At 39.9% G+C, this 20,152-nt stretch overlaps 1 protein-coding gene across 8 annotated transcripts in view; it reads left to right on the top strand.

Moving 5' to 3' along the window:
• The window catches only part of PRELID2 (PRELI domain containing 2), a 93,773-nt gene that overhangs the window by 33,798 nt on the left and 39,823 nt on the right, over positions 1-20,152 (top strand). For all 8 annotated transcript variants that reach the window (XM_068536105.1, XM_068536103.1, XM_068536107.1 and 5 more), the window contains 3 exons: positions 248-305; positions 2,315-2,388; positions 3,923-4,083. In XM_068536105.1, the coding sequence (XP_068392206.1) occupies positions 260-305; positions 2,315-2,388; positions 3,923-4,083 (281 nt within the window). In that variant the 5' untranslated portion in view covers positions 248-259. The remainder of the gene's footprint in view (positions 1-247; positions 306-2,314; positions 2,389-3,922; positions 4,084-20,152) is intronic.

Below are 20,152 nucleotides of genomic sequence, written 5' to 3'. Positions count from 1 at the left end.
CCTAACCTCCCCCTCCATCCAGAGCTAGGTTGACTCCAAAAAAGGTTTCTCCTGGTTTCATACAGGTCCAGTTGATGACAGCATCTCACTTACCTATTCCGAACTAGTAAAATTAAGACTCTTGATTGAAAACTGGCCTTAGAGATTGCTTGGATAATATTTACTGTTTCTGCAAATAACTGGCTGCTATGAAGTAATTCACTTTGTAAAAAAAAGAATGGTAATTTTTCTTTGTGTTTTCATTTAGTATCCAAACCCCATGGATAAAAATGTCATCTCTGTAAAAATTGTGGAGGAAAAAAAAGGTAAGTGCTAGTGATCTTTGTAAAGATGTGTGTCTTTGTGTGTGTGTGTGGCCTGTTATATTTTAAACAGGTATATTAACAGGTATAGTTCTGTATTTGAGGCGACTGATAGAAAAGAGCACCCGGCATTTCCCACAGTAGAAGGCTTGCCTTATGCTCTTGTCACTTTCTCCATTAGGAATTGATGACAGCTGTGACAGTTTACATTTTTGAACACTTAATGTGTGCCAGGCACTCTTACTTTTCTTAACTTAATCCTCAGAACAATGAGGTCACATGGCTATGCCTCTTGATATATTGATGTATCATTTTGTAGATGGCAAAATAGATATGACTAATAGCATGTATATGAGATGGGACTGTAAAATGATTGGATTATGGAATCAAAACTGCTTAACAATACGGTTCAGTATTGACTAGAGTAGGGCTTGACAAATTATGCTTGTGTTGCCTGTTGTAAATAAAGTTTTATTGGCACACAGCTATGCCCATTTGTTTATGTATTATCTGTGCCTACTTCCTTATCACAACAATAGAGTTGTGGTAACAGAGACTGTGTGGCCCACAAAACCTAAAATATTAATATTTACCATCTGGCACTTTACAGATGTTTACTGATCCTTGGACTGGAGTGTAGGAGTCTTTCCTGTTCTGTCATTCACATACATCTCCTCTGGTAGAAGCGTTTTCACTGTCAGTGTTTGAACTCGAGAGCTGGCAATGAAGGAAGCTATAATGATGCACATCATCAATGTGTAAACCTTTGGAGACACCCAGGCTCGGTCTACCATGCTCTTGAACCTTCTGAGAAAATGTATGAGATGTTCATTTCGTGACTCTGAGGCCTTCTCTCTGCTTGGTGAAGAGAGAACTGTCTTTGCGAGGGTATTTCCTGCACTTCCATAACTCTGTAAATATGATTAAAAGCCATTTTCTCAGGTACCTGCACTCGTAGGAGAAAGGTTTTATATGGCATTAGAAAAGTCTGATTTCAGGTCCTGATTTTGTTACTATCTATACATGACCTAACTTCTTGGAGGCTCTATTTCTTCATCTGTTAAATGGGAAAATAATAACAACCTGCCTTTAGGTTGTTGAGAAGATCAAATGATAGAACAATGTGCATATTCCTAAGTGGTTAATTATAATTTCTACCACTGACAGGGGCATCTTTGCCTCTGGGAGTGGCTCATCCATTTTCACTACGTGTGCTGCAGACATTGGATGAGATGGCCAAAGGCATGCCAGTGGGCAGAGGAGATAAACCAATTTCTCACCCTACCAACAACTTCTGGGCACTCAGGGTGTTTGCACCAAGGTTCAGGGCTGTTATAGCCAGAGCTTTGAGAAACTGTAGGAACATGGCTGAGTCACAGTAATTCACAGAGCAAAAGACAACACTTCTGAGTTTATATTTTTCTCTGATTTGGTTTCCTTTTTTTCTCAACTCACATTTATTGTGTGTTTTTTTTTATGTCCCTAGTGCTATTCTGTAAACTTCGTTCCAAAACAGAATACTTCCAGCCACAGGGGGTCTGCTCCCCTACGAGAGAAGAGTATGCCCAATAAAATTAATAATAGGTTTAAATTTGTAGCCAGAAACCTGTGCTTGAAAATATGTTTGGTGCAGAAGGGTGGCAGAATCAGATTCTCCATCGTTTTGTTAAAACATTCTCTTCATTGGAGCTGAGCAGGAGGCTCACTGGCCATGGCCATTGGAGCGTTGACATTGATAGGCCAGAGCAGTGAACGATTTACGATTCTTTTGTCCTTGAATTTAGAATGTGCAGTGTGAGTGGCTAGCTATTTTATCCTTATTCCTTGCTCACAGATATTTGGAGGGATTTGGCCCAGAAAAGTGGTCAGGGATGCTGGGTTTTGAGTTAAATATTTTCTTTGGGAATTCTACATATAGAAAATTGAGATTGACATTAAAAGTTTTATTGACATTAAAACAAGAATACATTTCCTTCAGTTTTTTTTTGAGTGTGAAAATTTTCTGTTTCTAGATGTGTCAACAGGGATCATCTATAGAAAGAGGATTGCAGTCTGTCAAAATGTGGTTCCAGAAATTTTAAGGAAGGTAAATTCATTTCAAAATTTAATCAGATTTGGTGTAACGCTGGGTGTTTCCCAAATAGTCATGGAAAGAGATAGCATTTTCTGATGTGAAGGAGTGTTGGAACTTCCCCAGTTCTCCTACCTCAGAGCCCTTCAAAGGAAGAAACCTGTCTCCTATCCAACCTCAGTTTTGACAGATGCTACCAGAGATAGTTTTTTTCCTGTCTGTTTTGTCTCTCTTGTGGAGGGCTCTTAGTGTACATAGAGATGGGCTACAATTATTTTAAAAGATACTTTGGACATTTTGCATGAAGTGGCCATCTTTTCTAATCTGTCCATGGTTAGATATGACTCTTAGGTAAGAATGATCAGAAGTGGGCAGATGGTAAATATTAAGTGTAATCTTCAGTAAGGAAACGCTTCAGTTTCCATCTTACTGTCAGTGAGAATGGTTTTGGGAGTATAGTGTTTTCAGCACCCTCTGTAAGTCTTTTTGTGTGTGTGTTTCTGTAAAGTAATGGTATTGATGATGAAATCTTCATGATAGCAAATTGTTTTCTCTCTTTGAAATCCTTGAGCACTCTGGTGATTGTTGGAAAAAGGTGAGTGAAATTTTTAATCATGTTGCTTTAACCGTAGAGGGATTATTGATAAGAGTCCTTTTAGAATCATTAGGAAATAGAGGAGAGTGTCTTGCTGTGCACTTTTAAAAATGTCTCAGTCTTTTCAACCTGGAAGTGATCCTGTGTGTGATATAAAACCCAGCGGGGCTCCTGCCGCTTAGCTTGCAAATTGCTTTGCTGTGCTGTGTGTAGAAAACATGGCAGCTTCCATCACTTTCTTATCATGGATTAAGACTCTGTTGCTTTCTTTAGTGGAAAGAAGGCTGATATGACAATGAAAATGAACTTTCTTTTATTTTCCAGATAATAACATGTTGCAGTATGTGCAGCAAATTATTGCAGGCTTTTTCCACAGAGTGTGTACCCTGCCTTTGCCCTGTATACATGCTTTGCATCTATTATTTAAAAAGGCATTCAACTTTGTCTGGTATCTCCATTCTTAAATAATTTAAGGACACCCTGACTTGTACAATTTTGCCTTTGTAGCTTTCCATGTTTCCTCCACCTAGGAAAGCATACATTTCTAGATATTGGGCAGAGTTTAAAATGAAGAACATATTTTATCTGATATTGTCCTGCATGTGAGCCCATAAGTGGGCCCAATTAGAATCCGTCAATTTAAGAAAGCCATAACCAGCCCTAGAGGAGACACGAAGGAGGCTGATACTTTGCTTAGTGTTTAGCAGTTAGGGAAATCAGGCCAGGGACTATACAGGCTGCATAAATCCTGGGCCATTTGCATGTCCTTACCAGCATTTAGTAAGGTCATAGTATGTTTGATTATCAAGGACTTACAGCCATTGGTGTGCCATCATCCATATATCAGGATCACTTGTCCTCTTAATTCCCCAAGACTAAAAGCAACTCTGGACACAGTCCTTATGTAGCTTGTTCTTCCTAAATTCAGAAAGCCATCTTCCGTCTTTTGGACAGGTGAACATTTTAAAGGTACCTAATGTCCAGTTGGAAGAGGAATCATGGTTCAATCCGCAGGAAAGGAACATGGCTATAAGGAGTCACTGCCTTACGTGGACACAATATGCATCCATGAAGGAAGAGTCTGTCTTCCGGGAAAGTATGGAAAATCCAAATTGGTAAGATCACCTGTGTGTGTGTGTGTGTGTGTGTGTGTGTGTGTGTGTGTGTGCATGTAGGTTGGGTGCGGGGAAGCACAAATGAGCACGCATATTAAAAAGCTATGATTCCATACTTATAACCTCTGTTTACAACTCACATAAATTATATACTATTAATTTTTAATCACATAAGTAATCAATAAATAGATTTCCCTTTGGGGGAAAAATGACAGCTCAACTCCTTTCTGACTGTCCTATCCAATTTGGTGCCTTTTTGCCTTCTCCAGAGGCAGTGAGTGTTATCAGTGTATTGAGTATTCTTCCAGACCTTTAAGAGATACCTTTAGATACTCATAGAACCTGTATAGTATGGTTTTGATTATCTTTTTTACATACATGCTTTCATTCTGTGTAAATCATTGTGCACTTATCTTTTTCGTTTAGTAGAATGTTTCTAAACTTTATCCATTTGATGTCTATAAAATCTAGTTTATTCCTTTGAACTGCTGCATAGTGTTCAATCCTATCATTATACTACATTCTATTTAGCTTTTTTCTTTTTGGACAGATGTTCAGATGGTTTCTAGTTACTCTTAGATATAAGCAGTACTGTAATATTTGTGAAGCATACGATCCTTGTGTATTCTATATGTGAATGTTTCTCTAAAGGAGAATTGATTTTATTATTGAAATATAGTTGACATACAGTATTATGTTAAAGGAGAATTTTTAATTGTCAGGTTTATTGAGTTATTATTTACATACAAAATTTATTCTTCTTAGGTACAATTCAGTGAGTTTTGGCAAACACACACATATACAGTTGTGTAACCATTGCCACAATCAAGCTACAGAACGCTTCAGGTAGATTTTAAAGAGCTATATGCCAAGATAATTCCATGAGGAAAGAGTATTCTTTTCAACAAATGGTGCTGGCACAACTGGATATCCACATTCAAAAGAACGAAAATGGACCTCTATCTCACATCAAATACAAAATTAACTCAAAATGGATCAAAGAACTAAATGAAAGAGTTAAGACTATAAAACTCTTAGGAAAAAGCATAGGTGTAAATCTATGTGATCTTGGATTAGTTGGTAGTTTCTTAGATATGACACCAAAAGCCCAAGCAACAAAAGAGAAAAATAGGTAAAATTGACTTCATCAAAATGAAAAACTTTTGTGCTTCAAAGGACACTATCAAGAAGGTGAAAAGACAGCCCCACAAATGGGAGAAAATATTTGCAAACTGTATATCTGATAAAGGTTTAGTATCCAGCATATATAAAGGACTGTTACAACTCAGTAATAAAAAGACAGCCCAATTAATAAATGGGCAAGGCATTTGAGTAGATATTTATCCAAAAAGGTATACAGATGACCAATAAGTACATGAAAAGATGCTCAACATCTTTAGGAAAATGCAAATTAAAACCACATTGAGATACCTCTTCAAACCTGCTAGGATGGCTATAATAAAAAAGAGACACAGTAACAAGTGTTGGAAAGGATGTGGAGAAATTGGAACCCTTGCACACTGCTGGTGGGAATGTAAATGGTGCAGCTGCTGTGGAAAACGGTTTTTCAGTGCCTCAAATAGTTAAATGTAGAGTTACCACTTGACCCAGCAATTCTACGTTGTATTGAAAAAATCCACAAAAATTTGCAGCAATGTTCATAGCCCCATTATTCGTAATAGGCAGAATGTGGAAACAAGCCAAATGTCCTTCATCTGATGAATATATAACCAAATGCGGTATATCCATACAATGGAATATTATTCAGCCATAAAAAGAAATGGAGTAATGATTCATGTTACAACGTGGATGAAGCTTGAACACACTGTTTTCAGCGAAAGAAGCCAGTTACAAAAGACCATATATTGTTTGAGTCAGTTGATTTGAAATGTCCGTAACAGGCAGATCCATAGGGACAGAAAGTAGATTAGTGGTTGCCATGGGCAAGGAGGACAGGAGAAGAGGGAGTGAACTGATGATGGGTATGGAATTTCTCTTTGGGGTGATGAAGATATCCTGGAACTAGTGTTGATGGTTGCACACCTCTGAAAATACTAAAACCACTGAACTGTATACCTTAAAGGGGCGAATTTCATGGTATATGAATTATTCCTCGATAAAAGAAAGTTATGTGGCTGGTTCTCAGGACATGCATATTTTAAGTTTATACAGATTCTGTCACCAATATATTAATAAGTTAATTTACACTCTCAGCAGCAGCACATGAAAGCTCATTTCCTACAATTTTGCCAGGACTTAATATTAACATACTTTTTTTATTTTTGCCAGTATAATGGGTGAGAAATGATTAATTCCTTTGAAATAGGTTTACAAACAAAAGCAAACTATAACAAGCACCACATGTTAATAGTGATTATTGCTGTGAACTATGATTTCAGAGGATAATTGACTGTATGTTTTTCTGTTCTATATGGTTTGAGATTTTTATTTACCTGTCATTTTAAGGGAAATAAAGCCCTCAAACCCAAATAACTAAAAATCAGAAATCTAAAATCCATCTGAAGCTCCATCACTTGTTCAAATCATTTCTGCTCCCCATAATTTTGGTCCTATAGTGATAATTCTAGAATGCTCCAGCAGCACACTGGGTGAGTATGAATGCCAAGTCTTATTAGCGTCTGAGGTGGGCTTGCTCTGAACCACCCACTAGCTTTTTTTTTCTTAGTCTCCCTCATGTCAAGAGCTTCACATAGAACATAGATGTTTGGGATTAACTATAAAAGTTGTGGGTAAAGAATAGAGCTTTTTTTTTTTCTTTTTTTGTAGAAGTAGTAAAAGGACAGAATTGGCTGATTTTATGCAAAAAACACAGAAGTCTTTCGTTTCATATGCCTCATTTCAGCCTCATTTTATCAGCTATCTGGGCTGTCGGCTGGTCTGAAAAGCAGTACTAAACCTTCATCAGTTCTTTGTAAAATAATAACTGTCCTGGAGAATCCAGGAAAACTTCCTGCAGGACCTTTTTCCATTGTGTGTTTTTAAAAATTATTTTTTAAATAGTCATTCTGATTTTGGAAAAAATGTTACATGTATCTTGTAAAAAACACTAAATTCAGGGAAAAACGAAGCAGTTTTCATCATCTAACAATAGTGCCTGTTTACATAATTTTCTTGATCCAATCCTAATGGCATTTAGATTGTTTCTGAATTTTTCGCTATTATAAACAATGCTGTGATGAAATCCCTATGATTACATATTTCCTCACTTATTCAATGACCTTTTAAGGTAGATGGGACAGGTGGGATTTCTGGGTCAATTCAAAGGTTTTGTGCATTTTATATTTTGACACATATTACCAGATTCCTCTGTAAAAGAGTTTGACCAACTACACCTTTTCCTTTCTTTGGTTTGTTATGTTCTTGTCCTCTGCAAAACACTCTCTTATTAATGATTGACACGGCAGGCCAGTATTTATTGGCTCCTATTATGTCAAGGTCAAAGCTAGATCCTTCACCTGAGGTGTTTTGAAGCTAAGGTTAGATAACTTACCCAAAGAGAGATGGTCACTAAGTTGCCCAGCCAATATGTGACCCCACCTTGAGCAAAGTGGTGAGGCAGGAATATGGACATTTTTAAAGGATGGACTTAATCTCAAACTGTAGGTTGCTTTGGATTCCAGGTTATGGAGAATGGGTTTTGTTCTTCTGGCAACAAGCAGTCACACAAAGGTTTCTGAGCAGGGGATGATGTAATGACAGCTGTGATTCAGGCTCTGGGAAACTTATGTTTTCTTAGGTCTTGACATGGATTTAGAAAGGCATTTTAGGCAGACATTCTAAATGAGTGGGTAATCTTGGGGGGACATGAAAGAAAGGACCCATTATTATTTCCATTCCCCTCCTTTGCAGGGAATGTGAGAGCAAGGGCTATCCACTGCACCCAGAAGATGAAATATGCACCATCTTTTTTTAAAGAAAAAAAAAATGCTGTCAAGGCTGCTGAGTCTAAAATTAGACCTTCAAGCTGTGTGTTGGTTAGCAGGTGCGGATGTGTGACGGGAAACCAGATGTCATTCTGTCCCTGTGCGTGGCCTGTCGGCTCAATTCAGAGATGGCCTGAAATGGGTTTCCCGTAGAATCTGGCCAAGCCTTGACCTGTATCTCTTTACATAGATCCAGTTTTGGCTTTCTGCTGACGTCTCTGCAGTTGTGGCACCTTCTTGGGCAAGAGCTCCTTTGGTCTTTCTCTGTCTGTGTATCACACAATTGGGTATTTCTAATATGCTTTCTTCCTTCATTAACTTCATTGGACATTTTTTCCCTGCAGTTTTTATGGAATGGAGTTTACATCCTTTTCAGAAGCTAGAGTGATGTGATGTTTCGCACTCATCTCGATTTTTCCAGAGTCCAGATTGGCACTCCATGCCTCAGAGACGTCCTCCTATACCTGTTCTGTCCCTTCTCCTATACCCATCAGGCCGCCTTCCACAGCAAATTACAGACACCCTGACTCAGGTGATTCCAGCCATCACTTATATACGTTTACTCTGTGCCAGGCTCTGTTCTAAGTGCTTGATATATGTATGTATTTGTGTATATATGAGTTTATATATATAAATTCATTTAATTCTCATAGCAACCCTATGAGGTTGGAACTATTAGTATACCCATTTTACAACTTGAGGCTTAGAGAAGTTAAGTAACTTATACTAGCTAAGATGGCCAGTAAGTGTCAGAGTCAAATTCAAACCCCAGGTGGTATGGCTCCAGAATCTATGCTGCTGGCAATGACACTGTCCTTCCTCTTAGTAAGGAGCTCTATTATCTCATAACCAAGTGGGGTACAGTTTCATAGTTGTTCTTCTTTTGGCTCCACCTTTCCCTGTGTATCCAATTGTTTTTTCAAGTTTGTTTAACTCATGGCTGCCAGCAGCAACTAGGGTAGCATGTATCTTTGTCCTCATTTAGTGAGGGAAAGAGACCTGTGAGAGTGAGAGAACCCATCCCAACCAAGAGGGAAAAGGCCTCTCCCTGAATCTCTTTGAGTCAGCCTCGATCACCTGCTCCCTCGTGAACCAGTAAGAGTGATCAGAGGCTGATACCGGCTGACTGGCCCTCACCAGTCAGGATCTGCCCGTAGAGCTGGGGTGGGATCCCTTCCCTCTGAAACACATGGGCTGCATGGGAGAGGGATGGGCACCTGGACACGAACACCCCTAGAGTATAGTAAGAAGGACCACTGCACACCGGTTTTCCCCTTCCCATTGTCTTTGTTATGCTTTGGAAGTGATAAACACTTACTACAGCAAGTGAATACAGGGATATCGCTGTACCACCAGTCATTGGGCCTCCCAAGGGACAGGAACCAGGAACTAAGGCAGCCTCACAGTCTCTTGTCTTTCTATACCTGACTCGTTTGTCCAAAACACAGATCTACTTCATTCCACAGCCAGCCTGGCTCCTCCAGGCCTGTGCAGGGTCTCTCCTGTCCTGTGTCACAGTAACTGACTAGATTCTGGGGTTAGAAACCACCTCTGAAACTAAAATTATGTGCCCTTGCACAATTTATTTCTCTTCTCTAAGCCTCAGTGTGCTCATCTGTGTGATGGGGATGATATCCCTACCTTGGAGGGCTGTTGTGGGAATCAAATGAGTTCGTACACGCAGAGAGCTTCGAGCAGCACCTGCCCGTAGTGGTCAGTAAATGTTAGTGCTCAACATCGTGACTTTTATTGTTGTCATCCTCATCTTCTTAAAAATTCACATGACTTTTGATTCTAATCCTAAGCATGTACTATTTTAATACAGAAACAGTGTTTATGGTTATTTCCATTACGCTGCAGGGAGATGTTCCACGTCGTGATTTTCCATTCCCCTGGTTCACCATCTCTGGGGGTATGAGCTCCTCAGTTTGAGAGTCATGGGAGTAGGAACACTTCTCTTTTAGTTCCAGAGCGAGATTGAAGCGCTGGAGAGCATAGCATGCAGGGGTCAGTGCAAGCGTTTGGCGTGGACTGAATTCTCCCGGATTTGGGGTTCTCTTCTTGGCTCCTGCTATGACCACGGCTGCTGTAGACCCAGGACTGTCATGCGCAGTGCTCTGAGGAACTGACTGGGTTTCCAGAGTCAGAGATGCTGGGGGGCGATGCACAGCTTGGCCTTGGGACACTTGGGACAAATCAGAGAATAGAAAAATGAATTTTAATCTGAAATAAAAAATCGGAAGTCAGCTGTCATGGGAATGTGCTTTATTTATATTTATTTATTTATTTATTTGGCTGTGCCACGTGGCCTGTGGGATCTTTCCGACCAGGGATTGAACCCCGGTCCCCTGCATTGGGAGCACTGAGTCTTAACCACTGGACTGCAAGGGAAGTCCTGTGCTTTGCTTATTATGTAGAGTAGGATACAGGCATTTACTCTTGGAAGTGGGGAAAGGAGTGCACTATTTTACATTTTTCAGAATGAAAAGTCATGATTTCTGCCCTCTGAAACATTACAGTCCAAGATAAGCTTATTAATTTCTTACTCTTTTGTGTTTGCTTCTAGACTTTTTAATTTTTTAAAATTTTGTAACATCTTTATTGGAGTATAATTGCTTTACAATGGGTGTTAGTTTCTGCTTTATAACAAAGTGAATCAGCTATACATATACATATATCCCCATATCTCTTCCCTCTTGCGTCTCTCTCCCTCCCACCCTCCCTATCCCACCCCTCTAGGTGGTCACAAAGCACCGAGCTGATCTCCCTATGCTATGTGGCTGCTTCCCACTAGCTATCTATTTTACGTTTGGTAGTGTATATATGTCACTGCTACTCTCTCACTTCATCCCAGCTTACCCGTGCCCCTCCCTGTGTCCTCAAGTCCGTTCTCTAGTAGGTCTGTGTCTTTATTCCCATCCTGCCCCTAGGTTCTTCATGACCACTTTTTTTTTTTTTTAGATTGCATATATATGTGTTAGCATACGGTATTTGTTTTTCTCTTTCTGACTTTCTTCACTCTGTATGACAGATTCTAGGTCCATCCACCTCACTACTAATAACTCAATTTCGTTTCTTTTATGGCTGAGTAATATTCCATTGTATATATGTGCCACATCTTCTTTATCCATTCATCTGTCGATGGACACTTAGGTTGCTTCCATGTCCTGGCTATTGTAAACAGAGCTGCAGTGAACATTGTGGTACATGACTCTTTTTGAATTATGGTTTTCTCAGGGTATATGCCCAGTAGTGGGATTGCTGGGTGGTATGGTAGTTCTATTTTAGTTTTTTAAGGAACCTCCATACTGTTCTCCATAGTGGCTGTATCAATTTACATTCCCACCAACAGTTCAAGAGGGTTCCCTTTTCTCCACACCCTCTCCAGCATTTATTGTTTGTAGATTTTTTGATGATGGCCATTCTGACCGGTGTGAGATGATATCTCATTGTAGTTTTGATTTGCATTTCTCTAATGACTAATGATGTTGAGCATTCTTTCATGTGTTAGTTGGCAATCTGTATATCTTATTTGGAGAAATGTCTATTTAGGTCTTCTGGCCACTTTTGGATTGGGTTTTTTGTTTTTTTGATATTGAGCTGCATGAGCTGCTTGTAAATTTTGGAGATTAATCCTTTGTCAGTTGCTTCATTTGCAAATAGCTTCTCCCATCCGGAGGGTTGTCTTTTCGTCTTGTTTATGGTTTCCTTTGCTGTGCAAAAGTTTTTAAGTTTCATTAGGTCCCATTTGTTTATTTTTGTTTTTATTTCCATTTCTCTAGGAGGTGGGTCAAAAAGGATCTTGCTGTGATTTATGTCATAGAGTGTTCTCCTATGTTTTCCTCTAAGACTTTTACAGTGTCTGGCCTTACATTTAGGTCTTTAATTCATTTTGAGTTTATTTTTGTGTATGGCATTAGGGAGTGTTCTAATTTCATTCTTTTACATGTAGCTGTCCAGTTTTCCCAGCACCACTTATTGAAGAGACTGTCTTTTCTCCATTGTATACTCTTGCTTCCTTTATCAAAAATAAGGTGACCATATGTGTGCAGGTTTACCTCTGGGCTTTCTATCCTGTTCCATTGATCTGTATTTCTGTTTTTGTGCCAGTACCATACTGTCTTGATTACTGTAGCTTTGTAGTATTGTCTGAAGTCAGGGAGCCTGATTCCTCCAGCTCTGTTTTTCTTTCTCAAGATTGCTTTGGCTATTCGGGGTCTTTTGTGTTTCCATACAAACTGTGAAATTTTTTGTTCTAGTTCTGTGAAAAATGCCATTGGTAGTTTGATAGGGATTGCATTGAATCTGTAGATTGCTTTGGGTGGTATAGTCATTTTCACAATGTTGATTCTTCCAATCCGAGAACATGGTATATCTCTCCATCTGTTTTTATCATCTTTCATTTCTTTCATCAGTGTCTTATACTTTTCTGCATACAGGTCTTTTGTCTCCTTAGGTAGGTTTATTCCTAGGTATTTTATTCTTTTTGTTGCAATGGTAAATGGGAGTGTTTCCGTAATTTCACTTTCACATTTTTCATCATTAGTGTAAAGGAATGCGAGGGATTTCTGTGCAGTAATTTTGTATCCTGCAACTTTACCAAATTCATTGATTAGCTCTAGTAGTTTTCTGGTAGCATCTTTAGGATTCTCTATGTATAGTAATCATGTCATCTGCAAACAGTGACAGCTTTACTTCTTCTTTTCTGATTTGGGTTCCTTTTATTTCTTTTTCTTCTCTGATTGCTGTGGCTAAAACTTCCAAAACAATGTTAAATAATAGTGGTGAGAGTGGGCAACCTTGTCTTGTTCCTGATCTTAGTGGAAATGGTTTCAGTTTTTCACCATTGAGGATGATGTTCGCTGTGGGTTTGTCATATATGGCCTTTATTATGTTGAGGTAAGTTCTCTCCGTCCCTACTTTCTGGAGGGTTTTTATCATCAATGGGTTTTGAATTTTGTCAAAAGCTTTTTCTGCATCTACTGAGATGATCATATGGTTTTTATTCTTCAATTGTTAATATGGTGTATCACATTGATTGATTTGCATATATTGAAGAATCCTTGTATTCCTGGGATAAACCCCAGTTGATCATGGTGTATGATCCTTTTAATGTGCTGTTTGGATTCTGTTTGCTAGTATTTTGTTGAGGATTTTTGCATTTATGTTCATCAGTGATATTGACCTGTAGTTTTCTTTCTTTGTGACATCTTTGTCTGGTTTTGATATCAGGGTGATGGTGGCCTCGTAGAATGAGTTTGGGAGTGTTCCTCCCTCTGCTATATTTTGGAAGTGTTTGAGGAGGATAGGTGTTAGCTCCTCTCTAAATGTTTGATAGAATTCACCTGTGAAGCCATCTGGTCCTGGGCTTTTGTTTGTTGGAAGGTTTTTAATCACAGTTTCAATTTCAGTGCTTGTGATTGGTTTGTTTATATTTTCTATTTCTTCCTGGTTCAGTCTTGGAAGGTTTTACTTTTTAAGAATTTGTCCATTTCTTCCAGGATGTCCATTTTATTGGCATATAGTTGCTTGTAGTAATCTCTCACGATCCTTTGTATTTCTGCAGTGTCAGTTGTTACTTCTGTTTCATTTCTAATTCTGTTGATTTGAGTCTTCTCCCTTTTTTTCTTGATGAGTCAGGCTAATGGTTTATCAATTTTGTTTATCTTCTTAAAGAACCAGCTTTTAGTTTTATTGATCTTTGCTCTCGTTTCCTTCATTTCTTTTTCATTTATTTCTGATCTGATCTTTATGATTTCTTCCTTCTGCTTACTTTGGGTTTTTTTTTGTTCTTTTTGTTTTAGGTGTAAAGTTAGATTGTTTATTTGAGATGTTTCTTGTTTCTTAAGGTAGGATTATATTGCTATAAACTTCCCTCTTAGAACTGCTTTTGCTGCATCCCATCAGTTTTGGGTCGTCGTGTTTTCGTTGTCATTTGTTTCTAGGTATTTTTTGATTTCCTCTTGGATTTCTGCAGTGATCTCTTGGTTATTAAGTAGTATATTGTTTAGCCTCCATGTGTTTGTATTTTTTACAGATTTTTTCCTGTGATTGATATCTAGTGTCATAACGTTGTGGTTGGAAAGGATACTTGATATGATATGATTTCAGTTTTCTTAAATTTGCCAAGGCTTGATTTGTCACCCAAGATATGATCTATCCTGGAGAATGTTCCATGAGCACTTGAGAAGAAACTCTATTCTGTTGTTTTTGGATGGAATGTCCTATAAATATCAGTTAAGTCCATCTTGTTTAATGTATCATTTAAAGCTTGTGGTCTGTCCATTGGTGAAAGTGGGGTGTTAAAGTCCCCTACTATGATTGTGTTACTGTCGAGTTCTGCCTCGTGTTACTGTTGATTTCCCCTTTTATGGCTGTTAGCATTTGCCTTATGTACTGAGGTGCTCCTGTGTTGGGTGCATAAATATTTACAATTGTTATATCTTCTTCTTGATTCTTGGATTGATCCCTTGATCATTATGTAGTGTCCTTCTTTGTCTCTTGTATAGTCTTTGTTTTAAAGTCTATTTGTCTGATATGAGAATCGCTACTCCAGCTTTCTTTTGATTTCCATTTGCATGGAATATCTTTTTCCATCCCCTCACTTTCAGTCTGTATGTGTCCCTAGGTCTGAAGTGGGTCTCTTGTATACAGCATATATACAGGTCTGGTTTCTGTATCCATTCAGCCAGTCTATGTCTTTCGGTCGGAGCATTTCATCCATTTACATTTAAGGTAATTATCAATATTTATGTTCCTACTGCCATTTACTTAATTGTTTTGCATTTGTTATTGTAGGTCTTTTCCTTCTCTTGTGTTTCCTGCCAAGAGAAGTTCCTTTAGCATTTGTTGTAAAGCTGGTTTGGTGGTGCTGAATTCTCTTAGCTTTTGCTTGTCTGTAAAGCTTTTAATTTCTCCGTCAAATCTGAATGAGATCCTTGCTGGGTAGAGTAATCTTGATTGTAGGTTCTTCCCTTTCATCACTTTAAATATGTCCTGCCACTCCCTTCTGGCTTGCAGAGTTTCTGCTGAAAGACCTGCTGTTAACCTTATGGGGATTCCCTTGTATGTTATTTGCTGTTTTTCCCTTGCTGCTTTTAATACTTTTTCTCTGTATTTAATTTTTGTTAGTTTGATTAATATGTGTCTTGGCATGTTTCTCCTTGGATTTATCCTGTATGGGACTCTCTGTGCTTCCTGGACTTGATTGACTATTTCCTTACCTGTATTAGGGAAGTTTTCAACTATACTCTCTTCAAATATTTTCTCAGTCCCTTTCTTTTTCTATTCTTCTTCTGGGACCCCTGTAATTTGAATCTTGGTGCATTTAATGTTGTCCCAAATATCTCTGAGACTGTCCTCAATTCCTTTCATTCTTTTTTCTTTATTCTGCTCTGCAGTAGTTATTTCCACTATTTTATACTCCAGGTCACTTATCCATTCTCCTGCCTCAGTTATTCTGGTATTGATCCCTTCTAGAGAATTTTTAAGTTCATTTACTGTGTCGTTCATCATTGTTTGTTTGCTCTTTAGTTTTTCAAGGTCCTTGTTAAACGTTTCTTAAATTTTCTCCATTCTATTTCCAAGATTTTGGATCATCTTTACCATCACTATTCTGAATTCTTTTTCAGGTAGACTGCCCATTTCCTCTTCATTTGTTTGGTCTGATGGGTTTTTACCTTGCTCCTTCATCTGCTGTGTGTTTCTCTGTTTTCTCATTTTGCTTAACTTACTGTGTTTGGGGTCTCCTTTTCACAGGCTGCAGGTTTGTCATTCCCGTTGTTTTTGGTGTCTGCCCCCAGTGGCTAGGGTTGGTTCAGTGGGTTGTGTAGACTTCCTGGTGGAGGGGACTGGTGCCTGTGTTTTGGTGGATGAGGCTGGATCTTGTCTTTCTGGTGGGCAGGTCTGCGTCCGGTGGTGTGTTTCGGGGTGTCTGTGACCTTATTATGTTTTTAGGCAGCCTCTCTTCTAATGGGTGTTTTTGTGTTCCTGTCTTGCTAGTTGTTTGGCACAGGGTGTCCAGCACTGTAGCTTGCTGGTCATCGAGTGGAGCTGGGTCTTGCTGTTGAGATGGCGATCTCTGGGAGATTTTCGCCATTTGATATTACGTGGAGCTGGGAGGTCTCTGGTGGACCAATGTCCTGAACTTGGCTCTCCCACCTCAGAGGCACAGGCCTGACGCCCAGCCGGAGCACCAAGACCCTGTCAGCCTCATGGCTCAGAATAAAAGGGAGAAAAAAAGAAAGAAAAAGTAAAATAAAATAAAATAAGATAAAGTTATTAAAATAAAAAATAATTATTAAAAATATAATAAATTTAAAAAGTCATAAAAAAAAGAAAGAAAGAACGAAGAGAGCAACCAAACCAAAAAACAAATCCACCAATGATAACAAGCGCTAAAAACTATCCTAAAAAAAAAATCCAAAAGAAAAAAAAGGAAAAAACGGACAGACAGAACCCTAGGACAAATGGTAAAAGCAAAGCTATACAGACAAAATCACACACAGAAGCATATGCATACACAGTCACAAAAAGAGAAAAAGGGAAAAAATATATATATCATTGCTCCCAAAGTCCACTGCCTCAATTTGGGATGATTCATTGTGTATTCAGGTATTCCACAGATGCAGGGCACATCAAGTTGTTTGTGGAGATTTAATCCGCTGCTCCTGAGGCTGCTGGGAGAGATTTCCCTTTCTCTTCTTTGTTCGCACAGCTCCTGGGGTTCAGCTTTGGATCTGGCCCCACCTCTGCGTGTAGGTTGCCTGAGGGCGTTTGTTCTTCGCTCATCAGGATGGGGTTAAAGGAGTAGCTGATCAGGGGGCTCTGGCTCACTCAGGCCGGGGGGTGGGAGGGGTATGGAGTGTGGGGCGAGCCTGCAGCAGTAGAGGCTGGCGTGACGTTGCAGCAGCCTGAGGCGCGCCATGTGTTCTCCCGGGGAAGTTGTCCCTGGATCACTTGACCCTGGCAGTGGCGGGCTGCACAGGCTCCCGGGAGGGGCGGTGTGGAGAGTGACCTGTGCTCGCACACAGGGTTATTGGTGGCTGCAGCAGCAGCCTTAGTGTCTCATGCCCGCCTCTGGTGTCTGTGCTGATAGCCACAGCTCATGCCCATCTCTGGAGCTCATTTAGGCGGTGCTCTGAATCCCCTCTCCTCGCGCACCCCGAGACAGTGGTCTCTTGCCTCTTCGGCAGCTCCAGACCTTTTCCCTGGCACACTCCGGGCTAGCTGTGGCACACTAACCCCTTCAGGCTGTGTTCACGTAGCCAACCCCAGTGCTCTCCCTGCGATCCGACCGAAGCCCGAGCCTCAGCTCCCAGCCCCCGCCGGCCCCGGCGGGTGAGCAGACAAGCCTCCCGGGCTGGTGAGTGCTACTCAGCACCGATCCTCTGTGCGGGAATCTCTCCGCTTTGCGCTGTGCTCTCCTCTGTGGCTCTGAAGCTTCCCCCCTCCGCCACCCGCAGTCTCTGCCCGCGAAGGGGCTTTCTAGTGTGTGGAAACCTTTCCTCCTTCACAGCTCCCTCCCACTGGTGCAGGTCCCGTCCCTATTCTTTTGTCTCTGTTTTTTCTTTTTTCTTTTGCCCTATCCAGGTACGTGGGGAGTTTCTTGCCTTTTGGGAGGTCTGACGTCTTCTGCCAGCGTTCCGTAGGTGTTCTATAGGGGTTGTTCCACATGTAGATGTATTTCTGATGTAGTTGTGGAGAGGAAGGTGATCTCCACATCTTACTCCTCCATCTTGAAGGTCCTCCTTCTTCTAGACTTTAAAATGTGTTTATCTGTCAGTTCTGGTTCTTTTCCTTATAATGAATAGATTTTTATTGTACTATGTGGGAATGTAATTGATATGCACTGGATTTGGTATTAATAACATTTACTGTATCCAAGTAATGTAATTCTAAAAGATAATAATCTTGTAAAAGTATTTTCTTGGGCTTTGCCCTTTCACCATAACTGTGTGTGTTTTGGTGGTAAATAAAAACTGTTCTGTTATCTTCAAGCAGGATTTAAGTTATCACTGTCACTGGAGACTCATGCTGTTCATGATGGTACGGAGCTGGGTTTCTCTTGCTTTTGAGTGACAAGACCATAATCCCATACTCAGCATTGAGCATCTTGATGGCTCATGTCTTCACCTTTCCGTGTCTAAGAGCTTCTGCTTATCCATTGAGGCTTGCAAACCTTATTTCTGAGATTTGGAGATGTTCAGCCTAGTAGAATGTGTGTTAATAACATTGGTTATGTTGTCTCAACCTTTATAAGATGTCAAAAAAAATCCCACCTGGAATATAGTAAAAGAAACAAAAAAGCCAAAATCAAACTTTATACACAGATTAAATGACTAGGACAAGCAGCTCTTCTTAGTTCAGTAAGTTTTCATTATCATTGAAGTGACTCATATGAATATTCTTTGTTCTGTTAAATAAGGTATATAATATTTTTAATTTTTAATTTTTAAATTTCTGGATTAAAACATCCCAAGTCTCAAGTATTCATTTGGTGATTCACAAATAGTATAATTTGCGTGTTTCGAGGGACTAATTGTTGGGCATTTTTTGTTGTGTATTTGTTTCTTCCGTACTCTGATGAATTTTTTTCCCAGGAGCAAATTTGATAGTTTGGTGACTTGCATGCGTTTGGCAGTAGCCTTTTTAGTTGACCTCCAAGCTTGTTTTCACTGAGGTATTAAAATATTCTGGCTTTGTCAACTTTACTTAGGAATGATTCCTAAGCCTCGATCATGATGATAAAGGTCTTGAGGGTGTTGTTATCTAATATCCTGAATAAAAACCACTGTATTCATCCCCAAACAGGATGCCCTGTGCTTATATTGACCTTGATTTCCCATGCACCAGTGGGTGAGGAGATAATTAGCAGAACGTACTGCCAGTTATAGAACACGGAGCACCAATGCCTTTTCTGTAAATATGGCAGGCGTCTGGGCAAGAGCCTTATTTTCCACTCAGTAAGACTGCCCTACAAAAGATACATTTGTGTCCATATAATCAGGGCCTTCTCTGCTCTTGCATCCTGTTGCACCCCTGCATCTGGCATAGTGCTGGGCTCACAGAGGAGGCTCCATGGCCGTTTGTTGAATGAATGACAGATAATGCTTCTTATGGGCTGAAAAGGGGACCGGCAGAAAGGGCACATGCAGATTGGGGAAGTCTGATAGGATGTGGTAGGAAATTCGGTGTAGACGGACTCTTGAACCCAGTAATGTGGATACTTCTCTGCTGGTTTTTGCTGCTTGGTCACTTACGTGCTGTTGGACTCTGGGAGAAGGGATAAAGCTGGCCTGAGCTCCCTCACAGAGTGGTGTGAAGATTTAATAAGATAATAAGTGCCCTACACTTGGGGAGTATAAAGCACTGGATAATGTAGGTTGTCGTTGGAACTAATGGTGAATAAATGCTGTTTTCAAAGTGCCGTGTTTCCTTAAAGGTACTAACTTTGACAAGTGGAGTAAGCTGTTTTATTGAAAATGGAGGTGATGATTGAACTGGAAACAATGATGTTTAGCCAGGAGAGCATTCTGTGCCATTTACAAGTAAGAGCTTTTGAAATATATTAGTGAATGCCTATTGATTTTTTTTTTTTTTTCCTCTCCCATCCTCCTTTGCCCTTTGGTTTTCAGTTGTGTATTAGTGAAGGGTTGGGGGGAGTTTAAATGTGTGGATTCATTGTGGTAATTCTAGTTCTGTCGGCTTGGGCTGGCTCCTGGGAGTCAGTATATTTAAAGTTTTCCCGGTGAATCTGTTGAGCCTCCAGATTTGGGAACCCTTGATAACTAGTTAGTATCCTGTGGTTACAGTGGAAAGCAGACATACAGCTGGCATCCCTTTTGGAGCTCTGTTTTGTGCAAAGTTCCTGTTAATCTTATAAAGCATGACCAGTTGATAATCTGACTCTCCAGCAAACAGTAAACACTCCTTGGCAGAAACACCCTGCTGAAAAGTTTAGCAAAATTTGGATTAACTCTTCTGGAATCTCTTATGGAGCAGAGAGACCAGTTTAATTTCCTTCCTCCCTTCCTCCCTCCCTCCCTCTCTCCCCCCTTCCCTCCTTCCCTCCCTCCTTCCCTCTCTCCCTCCCTTCCTCCCTCCCTTCCTTCCTTCCCTCCCTT

The sequence above is a fragment of the Eschrichtius robustus genome, chromosome 2, assembly GCF_028021215.1.
Source record: "Eschrichtius robustus isolate mEscRob2 chromosome 2, mEscRob2.pri, whole genome shotgun sequence".
Lineage (NCBI taxonomy): Eukaryota > Metazoa > Chordata > Mammalia > Artiodactyla > Eschrichtiidae > Eschrichtius > Eschrichtius robustus.
This window is presented reverse-complemented; position numbering and strand designations above follow the sequence as displayed.